Source organism: Trichomycterus rosablanca, chromosome 4, assembly GCF_030014385.1.
Source record: "Trichomycterus rosablanca isolate fTriRos1 chromosome 4, fTriRos1.hap1, whole genome shotgun sequence".
NCBI classification, from domain to species: domain Eukaryota; kingdom Metazoa; phylum Chordata; class Actinopteri; order Siluriformes; family Trichomycteridae; genus Trichomycterus; species Trichomycterus rosablanca.
The window spans coordinates 51,622,649-51,649,305 of NC_085991.1; the positions used below are offsets into that span (position 1 = coordinate 51,622,649).

Sequence of the window (26,657 nt, forward strand, 5' to 3'; positions counted from 1 at the left end):
GTTATCATGGACTCACATATCGTCTTTGTCAGTTTGTATTGATTTTGAATCTGTTTTGATTCTTTTGATATCCCCACTTATCTCCTCGATCTCCTTTTGAGAAAACTGTAGGCTGGCCTTTAGCTCACATGTCTCTCTCACAATCTCATCGACTCTTTTATTCATTGTCTCCATTATAAGTTGAACGAATCCTTTAAAATTACTCTCTTGCTGTTGTAAGAGTTGAACATAGAAATCTTTTTGCTGGTGTAACAGTTCTTTTACTTGTTGAAGGGAAACACTTTCCTCACTTGCCATTCCTGCTCCTTTAGGCGGCATGACTGTTTAGAGCTAGTACGGTGTAGCAGCCCCCTTCAGTCGGCCTTCGTGCAGAGCGTGCTGAGCGAGCACATTATTGAAACGATGTTACAAGCTCGCACTTCAGCTTCAGCAGAGCAGGTTAGCCGCGGTGCTAACAGCGAGGTCCAGTAGAGCAGGATAGCCGCGGTGCTAACAGCGAGGTCCGGTAGAGCAGGACAGCCGCGGTGCTAACAGCGAGGTCCAGTAGAGCAGGACAGCCGCGGTGCTAACAGCGAGGTCCGGTAGAGCAGGACAGCCGCGGTGCTAACAGCGAGGTCCAGTAGAGCAGGATAGCCGTGGTGCTAACAGCGAGGTCCAATAGAGCAGGATAGCCGTTTGAGTATCTGTGTGTGTGTGTGTGTGTGTGTGTGTGTGTGTGTAAAAATTATAACACATTCAAATCTTACACGTGTCATTAGTTCAACTGAGCTAAAAGTGTTTTGCTGCTGATTTTCGTTTCTACTCAACATCAGGTGCATCTCGTATTAGTGCCCAGCAATAGTCAGCCAGCATTGACAGATTCCAGTGGCCTTGGTAGCATTTTTCCATTGTGGCAATGTCTTGGTGAAAGCATTCGCCATGCTCATCACTTACTGCACCAAGATTAGGGAAGAAATCCAAGTGTCAATGCAGGAAATGAATTTTCAGTGACATTGCACTTCATCACTCCGTAAGCTTGGAGAAGGTTGTCAACCAGTTTGATGAAGTTTGGCAGTCAATAGCTAGATAGAAAGAAAATTTTCAGCAACATCCTGGAATGATTTCCAAGTGATTTTCTCAGTTGGTATCAGTTATTCTTGGGAACACTTCCCCCTTTTTGTTCATTGCTTTCATAAACTTTTTCATCAGCCAGAGTTTTATGTCAAGTGGTTTATGTGCCATATTCTTTCTGCCCTGGCGTCAAATTCTGATGAATTGGCTAGTTCTTTTTAGTGTAATATGATTCTTCTTATGGCTGTCCCAATTGCAAATGAAGCAGCAATACATGGTATATCTGAGCTGCAATCCAAGAAACAGTGTCACTCTAAATCTCCAAATGTTTCAGTTGTAGTTGCTGTACTTGATGTTTTTCAACAACAGTTCCATGTTTTGATATGTTTCCTTCATGTGTGCATACCAACAGGTACTAAAGGATAGACATTGGGTGTGTTCGAAAAGCTAGCTCTCTCTACATAGGCAGCATTTTACGTCATCCTGTTCGCGTTTCTGAGAAGGAGGCTGTTTGAAATCCTAGATGCCTTAATATCCTCACTACTGAGGCATCTTAAAATTTCAATGTTATTTTGGCTCAAGAACAATTTTGGATCAAGGCAATCCCAGCATTCATTGCGGGTCGGGTGCTCTTCTCTCACAGAAAAATAAACATGGCTGATGGGGCGGAGAAACAAATGCAGTTATTTTCAAACGTAAATAAAATATTACTGATTTTTAACTTGTATCAAGTGTTTTTATTTGCAAGTTCGAGCTTGTCAGGAAATATAACCATTATCGGTACATGAAGAGAGATGTTATATTGACGTTAGCGTGCTGTGCTACCTCAGTTCATTGGTTTTAATGGCAAGATGCTAAATGCTAAACGCCAAACCCGATGGAATTGCTATCTAAGTAGTGCGTTCGAATAACCTGCCTTATAAGTCATTGACTTATTAGAATTCTCTCCAATGAGGCAGCTGCCTATGTAGACAGTAAGACAGCAAGGCAGCTCCCTAGGTTTTCGAACACACCCATTGTCACTGTATAACAAGACAGCCTTGAGGCATGGCTCAATGGAAATGGTACGTGATAGGAAAATTTTGAGGTGATTTTTGTTATCAGCAGCTCAAAATACTTAAGACACACCCAAAAGTAATCAAGAAACAACATCCTTATTGACCAGTGTTGTTAATAACCAACACTCCTCTGTATGACATCTTTACGACCTTTTCCACATTAAACCTCCTGATAGTGTCAGCTCGTCACCATCCCATTCCCCAACTAAAATGTCTTCACCTTTGTCCCAGTTTATTTTGGCAGATGATAAAAGCTCAAAGTCTTTTAAGGTGTCAGTTAAAACATTAACGTCCGTCTGAGTAGCCACCATCACAACAAGCTCATCTGCATATGCAGACAGAGGAAATCACTGGACTGAGGTAAAATAAAACCAGAGAGTTGTTCTCTTAGTTTACATAAAAGTGGTTCAATAGCTAGGCTATACAACATGCCTGATAAAGAACAACCATGTTGAATGCTTCTCTATACTTTAAAAGTGCCACATAAACCACCATTAATCTTCAGTATACTCTCAACATCACAGTACAAAATCTTGATCATGGCTATATAACCTGGGTTGAACCCAAAGGCTACTAGCACCTTCTACAGATATTCATGTTCAACCCTGTCAAAAGCCTTTTCCTGATCCAAAAGAATAAGACCAGTCTTTAAGCCCAATAGCCTGGAAACGTCCAAAACATTCAGAATCAAGTGTATGTTTTCAAAGATAGACCTGCCAGGCACACAGTACGACTGGTCATGGTGAATGATTTGTTCCATTACCTTAGTTTGTCTTGAGGCCAATGTTTTTAAGAACAGCTTACAGTCAGTGCACAGTAGTGACACTGGGCGCCAGTTTTTCAGGTGGGTCAGGTCTCCCTTTTTTGGCAGCAGGGTCAGGACAGCTCTCCTGCAGCTCAGTGGGAGCTTCCCCTTCCTTACACTGTCCTGAAGAACTTCTAGCACGTCCTGCCTGATTTCTGCCCAGAATGCCTTGTATAATTACCCAGGAAACTGTCTATCCCTGACGCCCACCAATTCTCCATCTTCTTTAGAGCCTCATGGAGTTCTTTGAGTGTTAGCTCTGTTGCCATTGTTGTTCTTCCACCGTCTGCTCTGAGAGTTTTGGGCAGGTCACAGATGAAATTCTCCTCTATTACTGGTGCCAATGACCTGTTACTGCTGTACAGCTTCGAGTAGAAACTGACTGTTTGCTTGCGAATTTCAGTGGGCTCTGATACGAGATCCCCTGATTCTGTATGCAGAGCATGTATTATTCTTTTCTGCCCATTCTTTTGCTCAAGACCAAAGATGAACTTGGATGGAGCATCCATTTCATTTGTGTTTTTAAACTGTGAGTGGACCAGCGCCCCCTGTGCTGTAGTGTCCAACAGGTCGCTCATTATGACCTTTTTGGTTTTGAGAGTTTTACTGTGCCCTCGATTTCCTGTGGCCTCCAAACTATGGAGTTCTGCTATTTCTATCTCTAAAGCTTTCAATGATCTTGTGATGTCTTTTATAACATTGAGAGTATATTGTTGACAGAACATTTTAATTTGTGTTTTCGCTACATCTTACCACTGCTGTAAATCTTTCTCTGATTTAAAAATCTTCCAAAAATAAATAAAAGACTTTCTAAAATTAGCATCCTCCTAAGTGCAGTGTTAAAATGCCAGTATGCACTTCTGGGTTTAATTTTGTCTTTAGCGATAAGACACTGGACCATGCTGTGGTCAGAGATGCTAACTGGGACGATAAAACACTTTGTAAAAAATGACATATGATGTTCAAAAGTGTAAAACTGATCTAGTCTTGCCATGGAGAGCCTATTATCTATTGTGTGGACCCATGTGTATTGTTTTAGATGTTTATGTAAAATTCCCCATACATCACTTAACTCATGGGTCTCAGTCATCTCCTTCAGGAGGCTACATGAGGTTCTTTATGATTCCTGTCCAGGTTATCAGCTGTGCAGTTAAATTCGCCACCCATAATTAAAAACTCAGTGCTACAATTAGCAATAATGTTGTTTAACTTGTCTTAAACACTATTCTCTCCACTGCACTGGTGGGAGCATACACACAGATGATCTTACTTACCATTCAGTGGGAGAAGTGGCAGTGGCGGGTTGAAACAAGAGACCTGAAGTTGGGCTGATGCTCTGTTGTGGTTATGCGAAGACATTGATCCAGGGGTGCACTGGAGAGTCTGATCCTGTCCTTGCTTTTGATAATGTTCATTGACGAAAAGGACGATTCACAGATGTAGGTGGATGGGAAAATTGTAAGAAGCAGTATTGCAATCATTCTTGCTTGTTTGATTTGGAGAACCATGTTAATCCAAAACTCACTCATGCTATCACGCGTGTGCTGCTCTTTGAGCAAATCTGATTTAAAAATTTCCAAAATATCCAACTGACGAGCTGCTTCATCCAAAGATGGAAGTAACCTTTTGGCCTTAGCAGTCCACTGGCCATCTGCAGAAACGGAGAACGGCTATCGTAAAAACAGGAGGATTTCACTTGAGAGCTGGAAGTTCTCAAATTGCTCTTTAAAACTATCTTGCATTCTTGTCATGAACACATGCATCACAGAGTCTTCTTGCATTTTGTTTTTCTCAGTGTTGCCGCAGCTTTGGAACGTTCAGTTTTCTCCCCTGTAGATCTTGTTCAAACAATGCCAACTTCAAACTGAAAGCTTCAACTGCCTCGTGCATATCTGCAACAGTATGGTTCTTGCCTTGCAATTGCAAATTAAGCAGATTTAGGTGAGACATGATATCATACAAGAAATGCACATATGCCATTTCTTTGCTATCATTCAGAAAACTCAAAAAGGTGTGAGCCTTTTTGCCCAGAAAAGAACAAAGTTCACCTTGCAAATCACAAACTCTCTCCAACACTTGGCCCTTGCTAAGCCAGCGCACGTCTTTATGTAGCAACAGATCATGATGTTCTGCCAACAATTCCTCCAGCAGAGCTCTGAAAAGGCGATGCTGCAAACTCGATCTCTCATATATGTAGTTTACAAGCCTCATCATTGTATACATGGTGTCTTTCATTTTGCCACACAGTTTTGTGCACAACACTGATTTGTGAATGATGCAGTGAAACGCTATTAGTGCAGGGTTAACCGCAGCTAACCTGCTTACCAGGCCTTTGTGTTGTCCAACCATTGATGGAGCACCATCATTGACAACAGACGTGACTTTGTTCAAGTCCAAGCCATTTTTTACAAAGAACTGGGTCAGTTCGTTCAAAACGATTTTGCCAGTTGTACGTCCTTGCATGGAGAGCAAACAAAGCAGTTCTTCCAAAAAAAACTCTCCCATCAAAAAATCTCACAAACACACTCAGCTGTTCTACGTCTGTTCTGTCACAAGATGTGTCAATGTCGAGAGACATAAAATTAACTTTATTTAGATCCGACAGCAAAGCAGACAGGCAGTCTTCTCACCGCACTGTTGTCCGATAGTGGCACTTGCCTTAACAAATCTATGACCATTTTCTTTGTTTTTTCGTTGTGGCTTAATACTTCTTCCACCATACCAATAGCACATCTCTTTATCAACTCGGCATCTGTGAAAGGCTTCTTACCTTTTGCTAAGTTCCACGATACACGGAGAGACGCTGCCGTTGCATTCTCTTGTGCAGATGTAGTTTTATGGTTAGTGGTAACACAGTGATTGTAGACAGCAACCAAATTTGCAATCTTTTCTTTTCGACTGTCTGATTTTGCCAGGAAGGTGTCATTAAAGCTGCTGTGACGTGCTTTGAAGTGCCATTGTATATTAGCCACCTTGGAAAGTTCACAGTTTGAGAGCATATCAAGCAAGCTGGCTTAGCATTTGTATGACTCAGTAAAATAAAACAAAATTCGTCTGTCCACACAGAACTGAATTGTTTATTTTCATTATCAACTTTTCGTTTTTTAGCACTGGCCATGTTTTACGACTTACACGCGCTGCATCCACACAGAGCTTGTGAGCAGTTAGATACAGGTTTAGTTGTTTTTTTTTTTTAACAGTGACGTCTACGCATTGGCAGCAGGCCATCGGTTGAACTCTCAGGCTGCCTATTGGGGAACCCTGTATTATGGCTTAAAATAACCAATTCATCCCACTCTTTAACCCACTCAGCAGTATTACCTGCATCACTGTGTTTCCTGTAACATCACCACATCAATACTTTCTTCTTTATAAGTTCATAAAGTTTTGCTCTCTTCTCATGATCTCTGGCACCATTAATATTTGGAGTTGCAACCTGAATCCCACTCATTAAAAGTATTGTAAATATAACTAACAGGAAGAAATTTAGGTGTGTAAAGTGCTGCCAGTGTGCTCTCTCTGTGCTCCCCCAGTGTGTGGACAGTTTGTCAGGGTCTGGGAGGGAGTTAAACTTGAGGATGATGGTGTTAAATTTGTGAAAGAATTGTGACTAAATGTGGTGGTACTTGGTACACTGGGTGAGAAAGTGCAGCTCCGTCTCTGAGAGTACTGAGAGTGCAGTGCTGGCACAGCCATTCATCACGGGGCAGCCAGGACTGGCTCACACACACACACACACATGCTCTCTCACACACACACTCACACACACACCTAATCAGACAAACCAACAAGCAGAGAAGAAAAAAAAAATATATATATTTGCTCTTACTCACTCAACCGCTCACAACTGCGCATGCACACTCACTCACATACACACACACACACAGAGTATAGTTGGTGGGTTTTTTTTAAGTTTTTAAAAGTATTGTGTGTTTACTTTTGTTCATTTATTATTCATTTATTTATCTTCATGATAATAATTGTGTTAGTATTTAAAGTAAAAAGTTTACAGACACCCTGTGATGCCATTTTTTTAACTAAATGATGAGAACTCACTCCTAATAACCAGGGTCCTTGCATGGTGTTGCATGTTCTCCTTGTGTTCACATGGGTTTGCTCCAGGTGCTCTGGTTCAAAGACATCCAGTTGGAGCCACTAAAATGTGAGTGTGACTGTGGGGTGTTTCGCCCACTAAACAAGACCCACTGTGACCCTGACTAGGATAAAGTGATGATAAAACAAACAATGAATGAATGAATGAATGAAAATAAGCTGTTCATATATGCTGTGACTTACATGCAAATTCCATTTTTATTTTTAAATCATCAAATATAAAGTAACTGTGCATTAATATCTGCAGAATAACCAGTATTTTTTATTTAATTTTGATTTTATTAGCTTCATACCTTTATAGTTATACTGTTCAGAGTGTTTACTGATTTGACTGATGTGTAAATTCCTGTAAAATGAAAAATGGTCACACCCAGCATGTTAACTTGTTAAAACACTTCATGGAGTTTCCCCCAACAGTTCACTGCAGCAACAAGCAGTGACAAGTAAACGAAGGCACAGGTCTCAGGATTAACACTTCTTAGTTCTTGCTCATTCTCTGACCAATGATTTGTTGTTAGGAACATTAAAGAAATCCAGGGTTCAGACTCCATTATACACCAAGATTGTAACTGTTTCCAAGAACTGTATGAAGAGCCTGTGTGAGGCAGATTGAATCTTACTTGAAGGTGTCGTAATTGGGTCAGACTTCCTCTCAAGTGATGACATGTACACAGGAACACAACCAGTTTTCATTTCTGTTCCATCTCTCTTTTGATCTCTTTTTATGTTTCAGGCTGTGGATGTTTTGTGTCTTTAATTTGTGAATGTATTTTCATCGTTTTGGAGAGGTGTCCACATAATTTTAGCCATTTGGTTAAAGCGTTTAAACTACAAACTAAAACATTACAATTGACCATCGGGTGACTTATTAACTGACCTGTTCTCACTGTAATATTACTAACATGTTAAAATTGTGATCAGAAAATTTTGTAGATCCATGGTTCCCCACTCAGGGTTTGAGGGGGGTGGGGATTGGGCACCAAACATCACAGGAGTGCAAAGGCTTTGTCTGCTGTGAGGTGCTCTGAGTTTGTCAGAATACAATTTGCACATGTTAAATAAAACTAAAATAACTCTCTCTGACTGTATGAGTAACAGGACTGAAAGAGACGCTGAGCTGAATCCCATAATTCATTGCTGTATCATGAATTCATTGATGGTCATGTAACACAAATCCACATTAGCATAATCTGCATCCACAGCTAACTCTACAACACACACTCTTTTTAGTGTTCATTATTACTAGTTTTAGTCATTAGTACTAATTTTAGAAACCAGAGCACCTGGAGCAAACCCACATAGGCACAGTAATGCATGAATGCAAACTCCACACAGAAAGGACCCTTTAGCCCCCCAGCCAAAGAATCAAACACCAGCAACTGTGACAATGTAAACCCATTTTTTATATATATAAAGGATAGGGGGGGTCCCTGCAATGTTTGAGAGATAAGGCAGTTCCACAAGAAAATGTACTTTATTTAATCAATACTCACAACAATCATTGGGGTTATACACAGTCCTAAAGTTCTGACCCAAAAGCAAAAATAAAAGTAAAATAATAAAAGAGTATAGCACAAACACCTCTACCCAAATAAACCAACAAATCAAAAAGAAAACACACAATCTATATCACTGGCCAAAGTACAAACCAAAGATATTAAGCAAAGAGGTAATAAGTGCTCACTCAAACAAAGGAAAAGTACAATAAAGAAAAGCCCTGGGTCAGTACACTAAAGAATCACAAAATTACTGGAGGCCTATAAGGCCAACTCAGGAATATTACACTAGGAGTAACATTAGACATGTGCAAAATGCCAATACTTTGGAGCTAATAAAAACTATAGTATCGTCCCCTTTGCAATTACCAAATATTAAAACTGCCTGGTAGCAGTACCAATATAGTGGTCAGTTATACAATCATTTAAAACTATGCAATTAGTATTAGTGGTCAGTTATACAATCATTTAAAACAATGCGATAAGCATTGGTGGCTTAGTAAGTTTATACATCACTAATAAAAACTAATGTTACAAGGGAAAGAAACAAGTTTACTACAAGTTTTCAATTGGGTTAAGATCAGGAGACTGACTAGGCCACTGCAACACCTTGATCTTTTCCCTTTTAAACCAGGTCTTGGTTTTCTTGGCGGTGTGCTTGGGGACGTTGTCCTGTTGGAGGATGATATGACAACCCATCTTAAGATCCTTGATGGAGGAGCGGAGGTTTTTGGCCAAAATCTCCAGGCAGGACGTGCTATCCATCTTCCCGTGGATATGGACCAGATGGCCAGGCCCCTTGGCTAAGAAGCAGCCAACAACACACAGAAATGATCAGTTAATGTCTTTAAAGTGAGCAAAAAATGTTGCTGTAATTTCATTTGATACAACTGCTATTCCTCTTGGTTATCCTTGTCTTCCTCTTCACACACCATGTCTTTTTTTTTAATTTTCTATTTTTTTTTTCACTTTTTCTCCCTTAATCTAGTCATGTCCAATTACCCCGATTGCGTCCTCTATACTGATTCACTGCTCACCGCTCACTGAGGCCATTTCTCAACTGACATACGCATTTTTCACCTGCGTGAGTCGAGTTCATACACTGACAGGTACTGTGTACGGAGGGCCACACCCCCATCAGCATTATTCCTCAGCCCTGTGCAGGCGCCATCAGTCAGCCAGCAGGGGCCGCAGTCGCACCAGTTATGAGGACCTATGATCTGACTTTTTACCCCTAACCCTAAACAACAGCCAATCATTGTTCATGCAGCTTCCCAGCCCAGTCGGAAGACAGAGCTGAGATTTGATACGATGTATTCAAAACCCCAGCTCTGGTGTGCTAGTGTACTTTACCACTGCGCCACCTGAGCGGCTTCACACTTCCTCTTCTATTGTTGCCTCCATTGTTAAAGTCACAATACAGCTCAGAAATACCACTTACATTAGAACTGACTGAATTTTATCCTGTTTACCTACTAATTTTAACCCTAATCATTGATTGGACACACATGTGCACAGTTTTAACCTGTAGTGTGTTAATGATGACAGTAGTGTGTTTGTTGTGTTTAACCTTATAGGTATATTAAGAAACGAAATGAAGTTGAGCAGATAAAACATAAAATATATCAGGATCAAACTGTCTAAAATCAAATAAAAGTTAAAGTTAATGTAAGGAACACTGTTTTTATTTTATTTGCATTTTCAAAACTGTCCCAACTTTTTCTGATTTGGGGGTGTAATACTGAAACTGAAAACGATTTCATTTTATACTGTAGTGTTCATTCAGTTGATCTTTAGGGTCCTGTTTTTGGAGAAGGATCTTCTTTCTTGCATGACAGACTCTAAACTTTAATGGGTGAAGTCAGAAAGTAAAATTACATTATAGATGCAGCATAATGTAATACTGCTCCTGTCCACCAGAGACCGCCAATATCTACATTCTAAATTGTGTACACTTAGTTTGCCTGTTTAAAAAGAAAATGCACACACTGCAGTTCTTACAGTAAAGCTGTTATTGAACTATTTTGTTTTCTTTATTTAATGATTGAAGTTCGAAAGCTTTTAAATCATTCGTGATATAATAAATGTATCAGTATAAATAATTATGAGATAAAAGTCCTTATATAATTATGAGATGGAATTTGAGAGATAGGATCCCTCCGATCCCAGTATTAACACACACCGTACAGAAACTGTGTCCACAGACTGTAGTTACTGACAGACAGACTGGACTGCTGAACTCTTCCTGAAATACTAAGATAATGAACTCTTGTACTGTTTTATTGCACTTATACACACTGCAACACAAACGCCATGAAACACAGAATAGTTTACAGCAGTTCAGACTTCCTAGTAAAGTTTAAAAAATCATGAGCTAAATGGGTGTTTTGGAGAAAAAGATTTAGCGGTATATAATTGAATTAAGGAAGAAATGCACACGACTATAAAGCAGAACCGATGTGTACAACTCTCTTGTAAAAAAGCAAACCTATCTTATTTATTTATAAACACTGATTATGTTGATTGTTACATGATAGCTAAGAGGCGTTTGACAAACTGACTCAGGACAGGAAAACTACCTTGCTAAAATTGTGTTTTATTAAAATCCAGTGATAGGTGCACAATGTCCCAGCCCAATTAACCAAAATTAAGCAAAATAAATAAATGAAAAATAATAATCATGACAGCAAATTAATACTAAGTGCTGTTCAATTACAGTACCCACAAATTATGTACGTATTTTTCTGGAACATAAACACTGGGCGGCCCAGTTGGTAAGTGGGTAGCACTGTCGCCTCACAGCAAGAAGGTCCTGGGTTGGATCCCCAGGTGGGATGGTCCGGATCCTTTCTGTATGGAGTTTGCATGTTCTCCCCGTATCCGCATGGGTTTACTCCGGGTGCTCCGGTTTCCTTCCACAGTCCAAAGACGTGCAAGTTAGGTGAATTGGAGATACTAAATTGTCCATGACTGAGTTTGTTATAAACTTGTGAACTGATAAATCTTGTGTAATGAGTAACTACCGTTCCTGTCATGTATGTAACCAAAGTGTAAAAAGTTACGTTAAAATCCAAATAAACAAACAAACATAAATGTCCCTGTCCAACCATTCAATAAAGCTGGTACTTCATTGGGCTGCTAAACAATATGAAAGAAATCGGGGATGGATTTCTGATTTTTTTTTTTTTTTGCAGAAACAATAAAAGTGAAAAATCAAAATACAAAACATCAAATTAAATAAAATGACTTCAACAGCAATTACCGTCTGACCCACCATGACCCTGACCAGAATGAAGCAGATTGGTAAACATTAATAAACTATCACACAATAATATCCGTTTTAGGAAAATCAATCATTTATTAATCATTTGTTTATGTTCACTGCTTTCCCGGACCCACCAAGAAAACAGGTGCAATGCAGAAAAAAAACCCAGGACAGGGTCCAGTTAATCACAGAGAAATATTACATTACTCTCCCACAATAGCAGCCAATCCACCTACTGGATTTTTTGAAGGTGGGTGAAAACCAGAGTACATAAAGAAACTCATGTGAACACACAGAGAACATACCAAACCCCTTGCAAATAGTGAGCAGATGTGAGGTTCAAACCCAAGAGATCTGCAGCCTTTGAGATCTGAAGCCATTCAGAAAGTTTTGATAAATGTATCACTGCCTCACATGAGATTCTAACATCAACAACAGAAAGTTTAATGTTTCACTTTCATGTAAGTTTTACATTTTATTTTGTTAAATCTGACAGTTTCACTTTTGTTCCCAAACCAACCCAAAACCCCGGGTAGAGGAGCTGAGTGAACGTGGTCTGAACTCTGTGGAGGAGCTTCATTGTATCAGAGACGCTGTAGAAGGACAGAGTTCCTGCTCTGTAATCCACATACACTCCTATTCTAGAGGAACTCGGCATTATGGGAATTTCAGTTCTTTTGTTATTGTGCCGGAATAAAAATCTGGATGGAGAACAGAACAAAATCCAGGACTGATCATTACATCCAAACCAACACTCAGATCCACGTGCCTTCCTGCTGATGCTTTTATATGACACTGCTATACAAACCCCATTATTCCCACTACACTCAACTTCCCAGTAACAGCGTCCACTCACACTCTCTCTACACAGAACCTGAGAGTAATGATCAAATCTATCTGGATGATCAGGATACGACTGTAATGTTTCACTGTTGGTCACCTCTTTGTTCTCCTCAGACAGACGGAGGTTTTTATTTACTGTGTTTGGATCCAGTGTGAACCGACAGAAATCTAAAGGAGAGGAAACAACATAAACCAATTAACATAGAAGAGAAAGTGTGTTTGTGTTTGTAGGTGTTTGTTACTGTGTGTGTTACTATGTGTGTGTGTGTGTGTGTGTGTGTGTGTGTGTGTGTGTGTGTTTGGTCAGTGTGCGCGTGTTACGTGTTTGTGTGTGTGTCACTATGTGTGTGTTACTATGAATGTGTGTTTGGGTCAAAAACATTTGGACAGCAGAGTGCAGAAATTATTAAAATTCCAGGACTGCCATCACACGTGTTTCTTACAAAAGTCTGTAAACTTTTGACCTTACCTACATTCTGCATCATAACCCAACTGCACTTGAGCTTCAGGTCTCGGACACTCTCCTTCAGGATTTTCTGATAGAGGGCAGAATTCATGGCTCCATCAATTATGACAAGTTGTCCAGTTCCAGTGGAAGCGAAGCAGCCCCGGACCATCACACTACCACCACCATGTTTCACTGTTGGTATGGTGTTCTTATGGTGGAATGTGGTGTTAACTCCAGATGTAATAGGATCCAAAAAGTTCTACCTTTTACTCATCAGTTCACAGAATATTATTCCAAAGGTCTTGGGGTCATATAGATGTTTTTGGTGAATGTGATATGGCCTTTTTTGGTCAGCAGTGGCCTTGCAGCTCTTCCGTGGATGCCATATTTGCCCAGTGTCTTTCTTATTGTATAATTGTGTACATTGCCTTTAACTGAAGCAAATGAGGCCTGTAGTTTGTTTTTTCATAGAGATTCTTTTGTGATTTTGTCTTGTGGATAACAGCTCTCATTGTTGTTCCTTGGAGTCCCAGAGTGACAGCAATGTCTTTTTAACATTTTTCAGACTGATGGATTTCAAAAACTGCACTTTCATTCTGTATTTGAATTCCTATAGAATGTGGCATCATATGGTTTGTTTTAAGACCTTCTAGCCTGCTTCACATTACCAGACAGGATCAGATTCTTGCAGTGATCCTGCCTCAGTGTGACTAGTAAAATTAAACCCAACTGTCAATTGAATTCGGTCAACTGGTTGATTTAGTAACCAACAGGATGAATATTTTATTCACACAGGACGAGGTAGGACTGAACAGTATTTTATCTTTCATAAATAAAATCATCATAACATTTTGTGTTTACTTGTCTTTGCCTAATATTAGAAGTAGTTTAAAGATCTGAAATGTGTGACAAAATGCGTCACAACCAAAAACAGAGGTAACTGGGGGTGCAAATAGTTTTTTCCACAGCACTATTTATGCTTGCGTGTATGTGAGAAACTTACATTGTAGGAAATCTTCTCTGGTTTCAGGTTCAGGAGGTGAAGTAATCCGGAATTTTTTCACTACAGAAACAGTTACAGTACAATCACTAATCACAGTAAATAACACATCAGAAAGTGTTGTGGGCGACATCATCATAGTGCAGCTGGTAGCATGGGCGCCATCCAGCAACATTTTGGGAACTTTGGTTTAATCCTTACTTCAGTTGTGTGTAGATGTGTGTGTTACTACATGTGTGTGTAAATGCATTAAGCAGCTTTTTAAAATCAATTTCCCATTTATTAAATATATAAAAATGTATTCAAAACCTCTATCATTCAGTGAAAAAGAAATCACCCCTCTCAATAAATCAAACCTAATAACTGGTTGTAGTAACAGCTTTTTGGTCTTTGTCTAATAATAATAGTTTGATAATCTGAAACGTGTAACAAATATGCAAGAATACAAAATCGAAAAAACTTACATTGTAGAAAATCTTCTCTGATTTCAAGTTCAGGAGGTAAAATAATCAGGACTTTCTTCACTACAGAAAGAGTTACAGTACAATCACTAATCACAGTAAATAAATATGTGGATTATTTTTCTATTTTATCCTGAGGCCTTCATGCCAGGATGTGTTCAATCTTAGATGATCTTTACAACCCCTAAAGAGAACCTTAAGATTCTTCCTCCATACTTAAAAGAATCCTGGCATTTAAGGTCAAATGCCATTCACCATTTGACCTCAAAAGGCCATAATGGTCGCACCTCAGTTCTTTCATCTTATGTGATATCTCAATTTCTTTTACAACCTTTCTGGAATAAAGAGGCACCAGAGACTGGTACCAGAAGTGACATGTTGTTATGTTTTACATTCATGATAGAAACGGTAGTTACTCACCATACAAGATTCATCAGATCACAAGTTTAATGTCAAACACAGTCATGGACAATTTTGTATTTCAAGTTCACCTTAATTGCATGTCTTTGGACTGTGGGAAAAAAAACCACGCCAACACAGGGAGAACCTCCCAGTGTCGATAAATAAATAAAATGTTGTTAGATGTAAAAGGTTCATGTTGTTGGATTTGTATGTTTTGTTTGATATTTGAGTACCGAACATTTTGGAGACAGTGGAACATTGATGGCTTTAGCTCACCTTCATCTTGTATCTTCTCAAACAGCCCTATCCAGAATTCTTCTACTTTCTCTCTCAGCTGAGATACAGAATCTTTAACTTCATCAAATGAGAGGAAAGGACTGATTGTGATGGTGGGTGATTCTGCAGATCCAGCAGGAGTCGAGAGAGACTGTAAACTCTACATCCAGATAAATAAAGTTCACAGAGAAACAACAAGATAATGATGAAACACAAATAATGGACGAGACATGAAGCACAGAGTGATGATTCTCTAACATTACCACTGCTTAATTATCTCTAAAATGAACATCATTATTAGTAGTATTATTATATTTAGTTTATACAGTTTATTTTTATACTTGTAATTGCACAAACAACAAAATCCTATATTCTTCTTTATTGAGCAAAGTTAGGGAGACTTGTGCCCATTGTGGTTTTAAAAGTTAAAATTGGGAAAGTGTGAAAGCACCTTCAATTTCACCTGCATACTGAAAGTGAACAAATGGAAAACAGCATTGACTGTATTGGAAATGTATTGTCTGTCACCTCATCCTGGCCCGCTTATAAAACCTGTTTTTGCATATTGGCACTGTCAGTTACACTCAGGGCTAATGGCCAAATATTACAACACAATGAATCAAGGAGTGTACCTGCAGTGGGGGAGGAGTGGGACACCTGGCCAGCACAATCGTTTCACTGTCTGTGCAAGGGTTAGTGCACACAACCAAGTTTAGTATAACATTTGAGAGTGCTCCTCAGCTTGGAAGCTCACCTGTCAGCTGATTTCTCCTGATCAGTTCAGACTTGAACTGGCAACCTTCTTATTACTAGACCAATACCTTAACCACTAGGCTACAACTGCCCTAGAATTTTGTAATCATGCCACTTAATCATGCAAAATATTAATTAATTCATTGATTGTCTATTTAGTAACAGCTTTATTTAACCACAGCTTTCTATTGGAATTGTAGGAGGAAACTGGATCACCCAGAGTAATCCCACACGTACATGGGGAACAGGCAAACTCAACACAGAAATGACCCTGAAAGCCAGGCCAGGGAATTGAACCCAGGTCCTTCTTGCTGTGAGGCGACAGAGCTACCTATTGCACCAGCTACCAAATAGCCAAGCCAAAAACAATAGCAGCCATAAACGCAAAAGCAGCCAATGTTCACCTGCAACGTGCTATCTAGCAACAACATGTCAGGAAAATCAGCATAATCTCATCCACAGCTCCATCAGACCAAATATTGTGGCTGTACACCAAAAAAGCAAAGCACTGATTTCCCTACTTGTTTACCAGAGACCACCATAATTTTAATATTAAATCTAATCTGTCACTTTGATCTGAGAAAAGTTCTTACTATTACTTATCTTTTTGATGTTACTATCATCAGATTTTTCATATTTACAATATATTTTATTATATCAGACTGGCGCACCAATAATATAATTATATAACCAGGGGTGCACATAACATTTTTGGTCTGGTTCTCAAAGGAGCACCTGAAGTTGTTGCTTGGTGCTCACCTTGTACAATGCATGAATATCCTACAAGTGCTCATCATCACTTCCCTCCTGACTGCTCTCCTCACTTTCTTCCTCTCCTTCAAACATGGTGGAAGATGATAAAGGCTGACTTCTTTCTCCCTGGTTGAGCCTGCGATGAGCTGTTTGCATCCACAGATCAACAGCTGGCTTTGGGTCAAAAGTCTCTGTTGTCATTTGAGACAAGTGAATGTGCATCAGGCATGAGAGGCGAAAGTCTGACAGGCGGGATCTGTACTTGTTTTTTATCATATTGAGATTTGAAAATCCCCTCTCACATGCCGAACTGCTCAAGGGCAGTGTAAGGGACAACAGAATGACTTTCTGAATGTTGGAGTAACTATCTGGAGTGCCTGTCTTCAGTATGTTGACCAAGTCATACACAGAGGAGGTTGCCAAACACTTCCCTGATTGTTTTAAATGCAGCCATTCTCTTAGAGTGGCATCTCTGTCAACAGACAAGCTGGCATCATATTTCTGGAGCATGTTAGTCAGCACTATGTTGCCAAAACTGTGGAGCTGTTGCATTTCAAGCCAAGTTGAATGATCCAAAATTAAAAAAATTAAAAAAAACTGATCACATGACTTGAGGGATTCATATCTGCTTTTAAACTTGTGTATTAATCCTCTCAATACATCAATCTTGTCCCTGTCAGCATCAGCATTTGAAACGGCTTCTTTCCTGTACTTGTCTTCACTGTCAAGCAGTAGTGTCAGTTGTCCAATAGCTACCATGAGCTCATATTTGCATTTACCAATAGTCAGTTTTTCTTGCTGGAACCTAAGGGAGGTGAAGTGCAATATGTTCCCAGTGTCTAGCATGTTGGCTAGAAAACACTGAAAACGCTCTGTGGCAATATGTTTTAAGTCACTGTCATCACTTGCAGCCACTTGAATTTGAATAGCAGGTAGTAGCCTCCATATTTTCAACAGAGTCTCTTGCCTCCACACAGACCATCTAATGTTGTGAAATTTCCCTAGTTTGACAAAGGCAATGCCATTCTCGGCACATATCTTCTTCAGATGTTCTGTTCTTTTTGCGCCCCCTTTCTGTAAAAAGAAGCTTAGTACCTTTACAATGAAGCGAGTAAATGTCTCACAGTACGGAACCATGCGATTAGCTGACGGCGCAGTTTTCCAGGGTGTGGGCAGTACACAGAATATGCACAAGGCAATCCCCGATCGCAACCATCTGACGCATTTTGGGAACTACTCCATTGTAAACTCCAACGTTGACTGCAGCTCTGTCTGTGCAAACTGAAACCAACTTCGTCTTCCACTCATCTCCTAAACCACAGTCATGGAAGAGTTGCAAAAGCCTGTTCACTATGTCCTGTGCTGTTCGATTCACACCCAGATTAATGAACCCAAGGAAATCTGAGGTAAACTCTCCGTTGTTAGACACAGACACAATGTACACAATCTCCTGCTCCCCTTCTGATCCGTCAAAGAGCACACCCCAAAATTTGGCCGCCTTCAGTTTTTCACTCAGTTCTGAACGGATTGACTGTGCAATGCTCTAAATGATGCGGGTTCCCCTCTTCTCGTGAATGATATGCACTCCCCACATTCACTCCATGTCTTTTGAAAAGCACAATGTCCTCCTCATGCGAACGCATAGGACGTGCATGCTTTGCTTTGTGAAAGGCCAACAGAAAAATATTACACAGTGCTTGACGCTGTTCTTCATTCAGTTTGTCCTGCCACCTGTCCAGGGGCAGACTGGATTTCTGAGCATGGCTGCGCCCGTTATCTATAGTTTGCATGATTATTCATGTGCTCTTTGCTCTTTTCGTGCTTTTCAAAAGCTGGATGGCTGAAATTTTTGGTCCCTACATAAAATGCGCTGCTTTTGTCCGCAAGATTGGGATTTTCACGGCATACTTTGCACCACATTTCTGTGCGGTCATCATCTGTTTGGAGTCACGCTACCTCCTGCAGCCATCTTTCCACGAATACTCGTTTTTTAGGTTCAGTCTGGCATTTCTTTGAAGGTGGTGGAATGCCAATAGCTTGTTTCTTGGACATGTTGATGGAAATCCAGTAAGAAAATAAGCTAGTTATAACGTAAACTAACTACTGGCTATGTGAGCTAACCGTATAACCATGATCCCAAAGCTCGACACATTTTGGTATGCAAACGTGCTTCTCGTTTGTAATGCATGCTGCGCAATGTTAATTCTGACCACACATGTGCACCTACGCACCACTTATGTGCATCCCTGTATATAAACATTTTATGGTAATAATTTATTCACATCCCATACATGTATTTCACCATCATCTCTGTAAACACAGATCTAATAATAAAACCACCCACTTTTCCACCACTGTAGTTTTAGTGCTGTTACCTGGAGGAAATGGATGGGATCCTCTGTGTGTGAAAGCTGCTCCAGTTCAGCATCTTTCTTCTTCAGATCTACAATCTCCTCCTCCAGCTGCTTCACGACTTTTTCAGCTTTACTCACTTTAGCATTCCTTTGATCTCTGATCAAATCTTTCACCTCAGAGCATCTTCTCCTAATTGAGTTAATTAGTTTAGCACAGATCCTCTCAATGTTCTTCACTGATGTCTTTGCAGAAAACTGTTAGAAGATTCAGAAAGAGGAAACGTTACTCACTTAGATATTTTACAGAAGACCTAAACATCTTTTTCCAGCATGACACAGTGCATTAAAACAGTTTCTAGATTATTAAATTATTTTAATATTATATTTTCTTTAATTACACAGTTTAAATATAATAAAGTGGTTAAGCTAGTCTATGGTGTGCATCTTGTCAAATAATTTCAAAGGCCGAAGTTTTCCAACAATTCTATACTTTACTGCTGATTACATTTCTACCTCTTATAGTTGTAATATTAGCATAGATTCTATGCAACAATTTGCCTGGTAACTTAAGTTGTTGATAATCAATGTATGTATATATGAAATACCTTTTTTACAAGCATAATTAGCTTAATTTCTTTTAAGGGTCTATCAGTACTGTAGATTCCACAGTATAAATGAAGAGAGCGTTAAAAAGTTATGCATCTAAAAAAAATCAGTCTATTATAAAGAAATATAAAAATTAAAACTATATCCACACTGCCAAGGTCAGACTCTCCCATTAACTTGGTTAGTAAACTAAAAGGTAAAAGGCCAGAATGACTTCTGTTACACTAAATCATTTTGCTTGTCTTGAAAAATTAAGTGTGCATGTGATGTTCATGGCTTTAAAATTTAAAATGGACTGGTTTATAATAAAGTACATTTATTTTCTTAAGTGGCCCAGTCACTGATCTTAATGCTGATCTTAATCCCCTCATTAGCAAGACCTTAGAAATTACTGTACAGCACCAATTACCAACTAACCAGGCAGAATTTTCTACTGATGTACAAAAATACTTTGTTCAAAACTTTGTTTGTTACCTGAGACCAAAAAGATCAAGTAAATTCTTGCTCAAAGATGGTTCAACCACATACTGAACAAAAAACAAATATTTAGACACTGCTTTTATATTATATTGTAGTTTTTAATACAACCCCAAATCAGAAAAAAACTTGATACATTTCAGGCCTGCAACACATTCCAAAAAAGTTGGGACAGTAAAGCATTTACCATTTTCTAATTTTGCAATTCTTTTTCTCCACACTTAAAAGATGTTTTGGCACAGAGGAGAAGATATGCAACAGTACGGGGTCGTCGCTGTCGCATTTTTGACACAGCACCATACCATGACAGACCCTGGCACTGACATGCCCCATACCATGACATTTTGGACTTGTGGCTGGTAACAGTCTGGATGGTCCTTTTCGTCTTTGGTCCGGAGCACACGGCGTCCATTTAAAAAAAAAAAAAAGACCTGGAATGCTAATCCCTCACCCATGTGGTTATATCAGCTATTGTTGAGTGGCGGTTCTTGATGCATTGCCGTCTAAAGGATTGAAGATCATGGGCGTTCAGCTTAAGCTTGTGCCCTTGGCCTTTACGCACTGAAATTTCTCCTGATTCCTTGAATGGTTTAATGATATTCTGCACTGTAGAGGGAGAAATATGCAAATCCCTTCCAATCTCTCTTTGAGGTTCATTGTTTTGACATTTCAATCATTTTCTCACACATCTGTTGACAAACTGGAGATCCTCTGATCATCTTTGCTCATCAAAGACCTTTTCCTTTTGTACCAAACCAGGATTACAATCACCTGTTGATTCTGTTTGGAATCACATTATTATTTAGTTTGTTCACCTCATCACTAGCCCTAAATTTGCCCCCATCCCAACTTTTTTTGGAATGTGTTGCAAGCATGAAATGCAGGAATGGATGTTTATTAATAAATGAAATGAAATTGAGCAGATAAAACATGAAATATCTCAGGTTAATCCTGTCTGCCATCAAATAAAAGTCAAAGTAAATGAAGGGAACACTGTGTATTTATTTTATTTGCATTTTCCATACTGTCTCAACTTTTTCTGATTAAGGGTTGTATTTTTGTGTAGATTATTTTCCTTTGTTAGAGTGAAATTAAATATCTCTTTCAGAATTTACAGTTTCTGGTCATATTGATACAAATTCCAAGCTGTAACAATCACTGATATAAACATATTTTTAATGCACTGCAGTGTTTGGTTAAATGAAGGAGAGTCTGACTGATCCTGAGAGCTTTTTGTTTATCAGACTTACTTTGTGAGACTCCACAGCATTTATCAGCTCATTAAGTTCCTTCTCTCTGTTCTGGATCTTCTCCTGGAATTCTCTCTGGATCTCCAGCAGCTGCATCTACACAGAATAATAATTCAGAATTTGCTTGAATTGTGTACCAGCACCACACAAACAATATGCAAAGCTGTTCAAACATGGGTGATTCATAGAAAACAGTATGTGACTCTGTACCTAATTGTATTAATAAACTGTGTGGAAAAAATAAAAACTTTTAAGAAGCACAAGCTGGTTAAAGCCTCCAGACGACTCCAGGATCATATCTGCTCAGCATGATAAACTGCTGGAGGTTTACTGTCATACCGATCATCAAAAAAATTTTGTTGGCAAATGTTGTTTACAATTTTTAGCTTTTAACTCATTCTGATCTGGTGTTATTGAAGTTGGAGTAAAAATAGTCGATGTTGGTCTCCAAAGCTTTTCAACACAAAAAAATCCTTATATTGCAAAAATATGTAAGATAAATTATTTGTACTTTATAGCAGCCCCGGTTCTGGGGCAGTAAAACATAATGGGTGGGCATGTCGTTAGTCATAGTTTTAAAGCCAGAACTTTATTCAGGGCTTGATTTGTGGAGGGATGATGACAGCGGAGCTAATGATACTGGTTTAAATTGAAATATGATATAAAGAAATAAAAGGTTGCATGTGTCTTTAAAATTAAACTTAAAACCTAATCACAAACATGAGCTAACACTGGTGGTGTCTGACTTGACATGGAGGAGCCTTTAGAATTTTTTTTTTATCAGAAAATGATGCATTACATACAATGTATGTTTATTAAATGTACAATTCACACAAAAACATACAGAAAGATATCAAGTAAAGTCCAACAGATTAGCTGCTACTAACTACAACCCCAATTCCAATGAAGTTGGAACTTTGTGTAAAACATAAATAAAAACAGAATACGATTTGCAAATCCTTTTCAACCCACATTCAATTGAATACACTACAAAGACAAGATATTTAATGTTTAAACAGATAAACTTTATTGTTTTTTGCAAATATTCACTTATTTTGAATTTGATGCCTGCAACACGTTCCAAAAAAGTTGGGACAGGGGCATGACTCAATAAGCATTTGGGAACGGAGGACACTAATTGTTGAAGCTTTGTAGGTGGAATTCTTTTCCATTCTTGCTTGATGTACAACTTCAGTTGCTCAACAGTCCGGGGTCTCCATTGTCGTATTTTGCGCTTCATAATGCCCCACACATTTTCAATGGGAGACAGGTCTGGACTGCAGGCAGGCCAGTCTAGTACCTGCACTCTTTTACTATGAAGCCACGCTGTTGTAACACGTGCAGAAGGTGGCTTGGCATAGTCTTGCTGAAATAAGCAGGGACGTCCCTGAAAAAGACGTTGCTTGGATGGCAGCATATGTTGCTCCAAAACTTGTATGTACCTTTCAGCATTAATGGTGCTTTCACAGATGTGCAAGTTACCCATGCCATGGGCACTAACACACCCCCATACCATCAGAGATGCTGGCTTTTGAACTTTGCGCTGATAACAATCCGGACAGTCCTTTTCCTCTTTGGCCCGGAGGACACGACGTCCATGATTTCCAAAAACAATTTGAAATGTGGACTCGTCAGACCACAGGACACTTTTCCACTTTGCGTCAGTCCATCTCAGATGAGCTCGGGCCCAGAGAAGCCGGCGGCGTTTCTGGGTGTTGCTTTCGTTTTGCATGGTAGAGTTTTAACTTGTAGATGGAGCGACGAACTGTGTTCACTGACGATGGTTTATGAAGTGTTCCTGAGCCCATGTAATATCCGTTACAGAATGATGTCGGTTTTTAATGCAGTGACGCCTGAGGGATCGAAGGTCACGGGCACTCACTGTTGGTTTTCGGCCTTGTCGCTTACTTGCACAGATTTCTCCAGATTCTCTGAATCTTTTGATTATATTATGGATGGTAGATAATGAAATCCCTAAATTCCTTGCAATTGCACATTGAGAAATGTTGTTCTTAAACTGTTGGACTATTTGCTCACGCAGTTGTTCACAAAGTGGTGAACCTCGCCCCATCCTTGCTTGTGAACGTCTGAGCCTTTCGGGGAGGCTCACTTTATACCCAATCATGACACTCACCTGTTTCCAATTTACCTGTTCACCTGTGGAATGTTCCAAACAGGAGTTTTTTGAGCATTCCTCAACTTTCCCAGTCTTTTGTTGCTCCTGTCCCAACTTTTTTGGAACGTGTTACAGGCATCAAATTCAAAATGAGTGAATATTTGCAAAAAAACAATAAAGTTTATCCGTTTGAACATTAAATATCTTGTCTTTGTAGTGTATTAGTGTGTTATGTTTTACACAATGTCCCAACTTCATTGGAATTGGGGTTGTAGCAGCTAACTGCTAATAAAATAATAAAAAAAATAATGCACACACATGCAAACTGAATCACTGTCTGAAACGACTCTTTTCAAACGAATTATTCATTGGAATCGAATCTGGGAGCTGTGCTCTTATGTATGTTAAAGATTCATTTATTTTGCTCACACAAATGAATCAGTTTATTTGTGAAAGAGATTAATTCGTGGTTCAAGTCTTAAAAACAGCTATATAAACTAATCAGAACTTCCGAATTCAGATTTTGGGTAGAATTTCAATTTCTCTCTTGATTGATTATGAAGACATAAGAGACAGCTTAATAAACGAATTACCAGTTTCAGCTTTTTACCGAGGAAGCCGAGAGAATAAATTATCTAAGACAGTTTTCATTTGGTGGACAAACACAGTTAGAAAGGGATTTATTTATTCTGGAAACATATAAGGTGGCCTTCAGGAAGAAAAACAAGGTGATTTTATCCCTAATGGAACAACACATGGATATAAATGTATAACTCAGGTAAGCAGCGGTTATGATTTTATGCTGCTATGTGGTTGATCTGGGTCACCGTGCTGTTGTTTAACATGTGCTTTCACTTTGCAGTGATAGCAAAGCATTATCAAATATTGAACTTTTTCCAGATTTTTTGATTGTTTGAAGTAAGACAGCAGAAATGTGATTGTGAGATTCTGCTGGTTTGTTTAATATAAATATTGTCAATATAAATACAAACACAGACTGTAATAATACAAAATATAAATACTGTACTCAGTCAGAATTTCAGAACTACAGAACTACAGTGTTTGGTGTTTTTAAGATTAGAAGAACTTATAAACAAAATAAGGTAAAATACGGGCAGTGGCCTGCCATTGTACTTTATATTTACAATATGTCATATCGTACATCGCCACTTCTCAAAAGCATATCGAGATATTAGTTTTTTAGTCATATCGCACAGCCCTAATCTCAATATGCTTTTCGTAAGTGACGATATACTATACAATAAAAATTTTGAAAAAATCTGGAGGCTCAATGCCCACACTCTAGTAAAATGTTTGTAATAAAGCAGTAATCACTACATTAGTTGTTACTTGTTAAAGAGAGCTGTATAATATTTTACCTGTTTCTTAGCTCTTTCTCCTTCAGCTGATATTGTATCATGTCCTTTATGATCATCCATGGTGCACATCAGGCAGATACACTGCTGATCAGTACGACAGTAAACCTCCAGCAGTTTATCATGCTGAGAGCAGATCTGATCCTGGAGTTGTCTGGAGGCTTTAACCAGCTTGTGCTTCTTAAAAGCAGGAGATTCATAGTGAGGCTGAATGTGAGTTTCACAGTAAGAGGCCAAACACACCAGACAGGATTTAACAGCTTTGTATTTTCTCCCAGTACAGAAATCACACTCCACATCTTCAGGTCCAAAAGGAAGTGGAACTTGGGATTCTTTCTTCTTCAGTTTCTCCACAACTCCAGCTAGAATAATGTTTTTACTCACAACAGGTCTTGCAGTGAAGGTTTTCCTACACTGTGGACAGCTGTATGTTTCCTTATCATCCTCCTTATCCCAGTGTTTATTGATACACACCATACAGAAACTGTGTCCACATGATGTAGTTACTGGATCCTCCAGTGTTTCCAGACAGACTGAACAGCTAAACTCGTCCTGAGCTACTGAAATATTTGACTCAGCCATTTTTCTGCGTGTAAACAGAAACACCAGTAAACACAGCAAGTCATTTACAGCAGCTCAGACTTTCTAATTTAGTTTGTGAGTGTTATATTGAAAACAAGTGACTTTAAAGTAAAAATCAACAATTTTAACTACATAAAGTAACAATAAACCATAACAAACAGAACTGATATAAACTCACCTGCAATCAGAAATTCAAATTACCAACAAAACTACAAACACAGACACAAAACAAATCTGCACTCGAACAGGATCAGATCAGTTTCACTTTTTATTTCTGCTGAACTAAAGGTAGGAGGAGAGAGAGAGAGAGAGAGAGGGACTTTTTGACTTTTTATATTCCTCTATTTTCATTTAAAAAAGATCCCCAGTAAGATAGCTCAGGTAAAATAAAAAATAGAGTTGTTAATCCACAATGGAGCACCGAGCCTCCTCACAGCACCATATGTCTTCAAAACTGTCCATGTTCCCTGTGTTCTTATAAAAATAAAATCATACTTGCATATATCATTCTTGATTTTAAGTCTTTTGAGCATTGTTGACGCATCACAGTCAGTATCTTGTGCTATTTTGCTTTTCCTGCTCAGATATATAGCTATCTTTGCTTGACCAAGAATAAAATTAATAAATTGGCACTTGTGCCAGTCACTCTTAACATACTGAAAATACTTCTACTCCCATTCGTCCTACTGTTTGTAGGATTCCATGGGCTGTTGCTCTCCACACTATATTCCTGGTCCAGTGAGGAGTCTCTGTATAAACTGGAGGTAAAAGGATACGGTTTGGCTGGCAAAGTGGACCAGCCCCTGTCCTCCTTTGAAAGGTGGAGCACACGCTGAGGGATCCAGTGTAGGCCATCCCGAAGATTGTTAATAACCAACACTCATTCTCTGTATGACATCTTTGGGACCAGCCGCTTCCACCTGTTCAGTCTTCTCTTTACACACCTTCCCAGTTTTTACTTAAAAACTCAGGTTGCCCAGGTAAACACCTAAGTATTCAAGACCACCTCTTCTCCACATTAAACCTCCTGGTAGTGTCGGCTCCTCACCATCCCATTCCCCAACTAAAATGGCTTCACCTTTATCCAAGTTTATTTTAGCAGATGATAAAAGCTCTTTTAAGGTGTCATTTAAACCATTAACGTCCGTCTGAGTAGCCACCATCACAACAAGG

General features: G+C 39.1%; 1 protein-coding gene across 1 annotated transcript in view; it reads right to left on the reverse strand.

Moving 5' to 3' along the window:
- LOC134312480 (tripartite motif-containing protein 16-like) overlaps positions 1-25,484 on the reverse strand; it is an 82,165-nt gene extending 56,681 nt beyond the window's left edge. Inside the window, exons 1-3 of the mRNA XM_062994464.1 lie at positions 24,906-25,484; positions 21,411-21,506; positions 19,099-19,332 (exon numbers count right to left, since the gene is read on the reverse strand). Coding sequence (XP_062850534.1) covers positions 19,099-19,332; positions 21,411-21,506; positions 24,906-25,484 — 909 coding nt within the window. The remainder of the gene's footprint in view (positions 1-19,098; positions 19,333-21,410; positions 21,507-24,905) is intronic.
- Between the last annotated feature and the right edge of the window lie 1,173 nt (positions 25,485-26,657).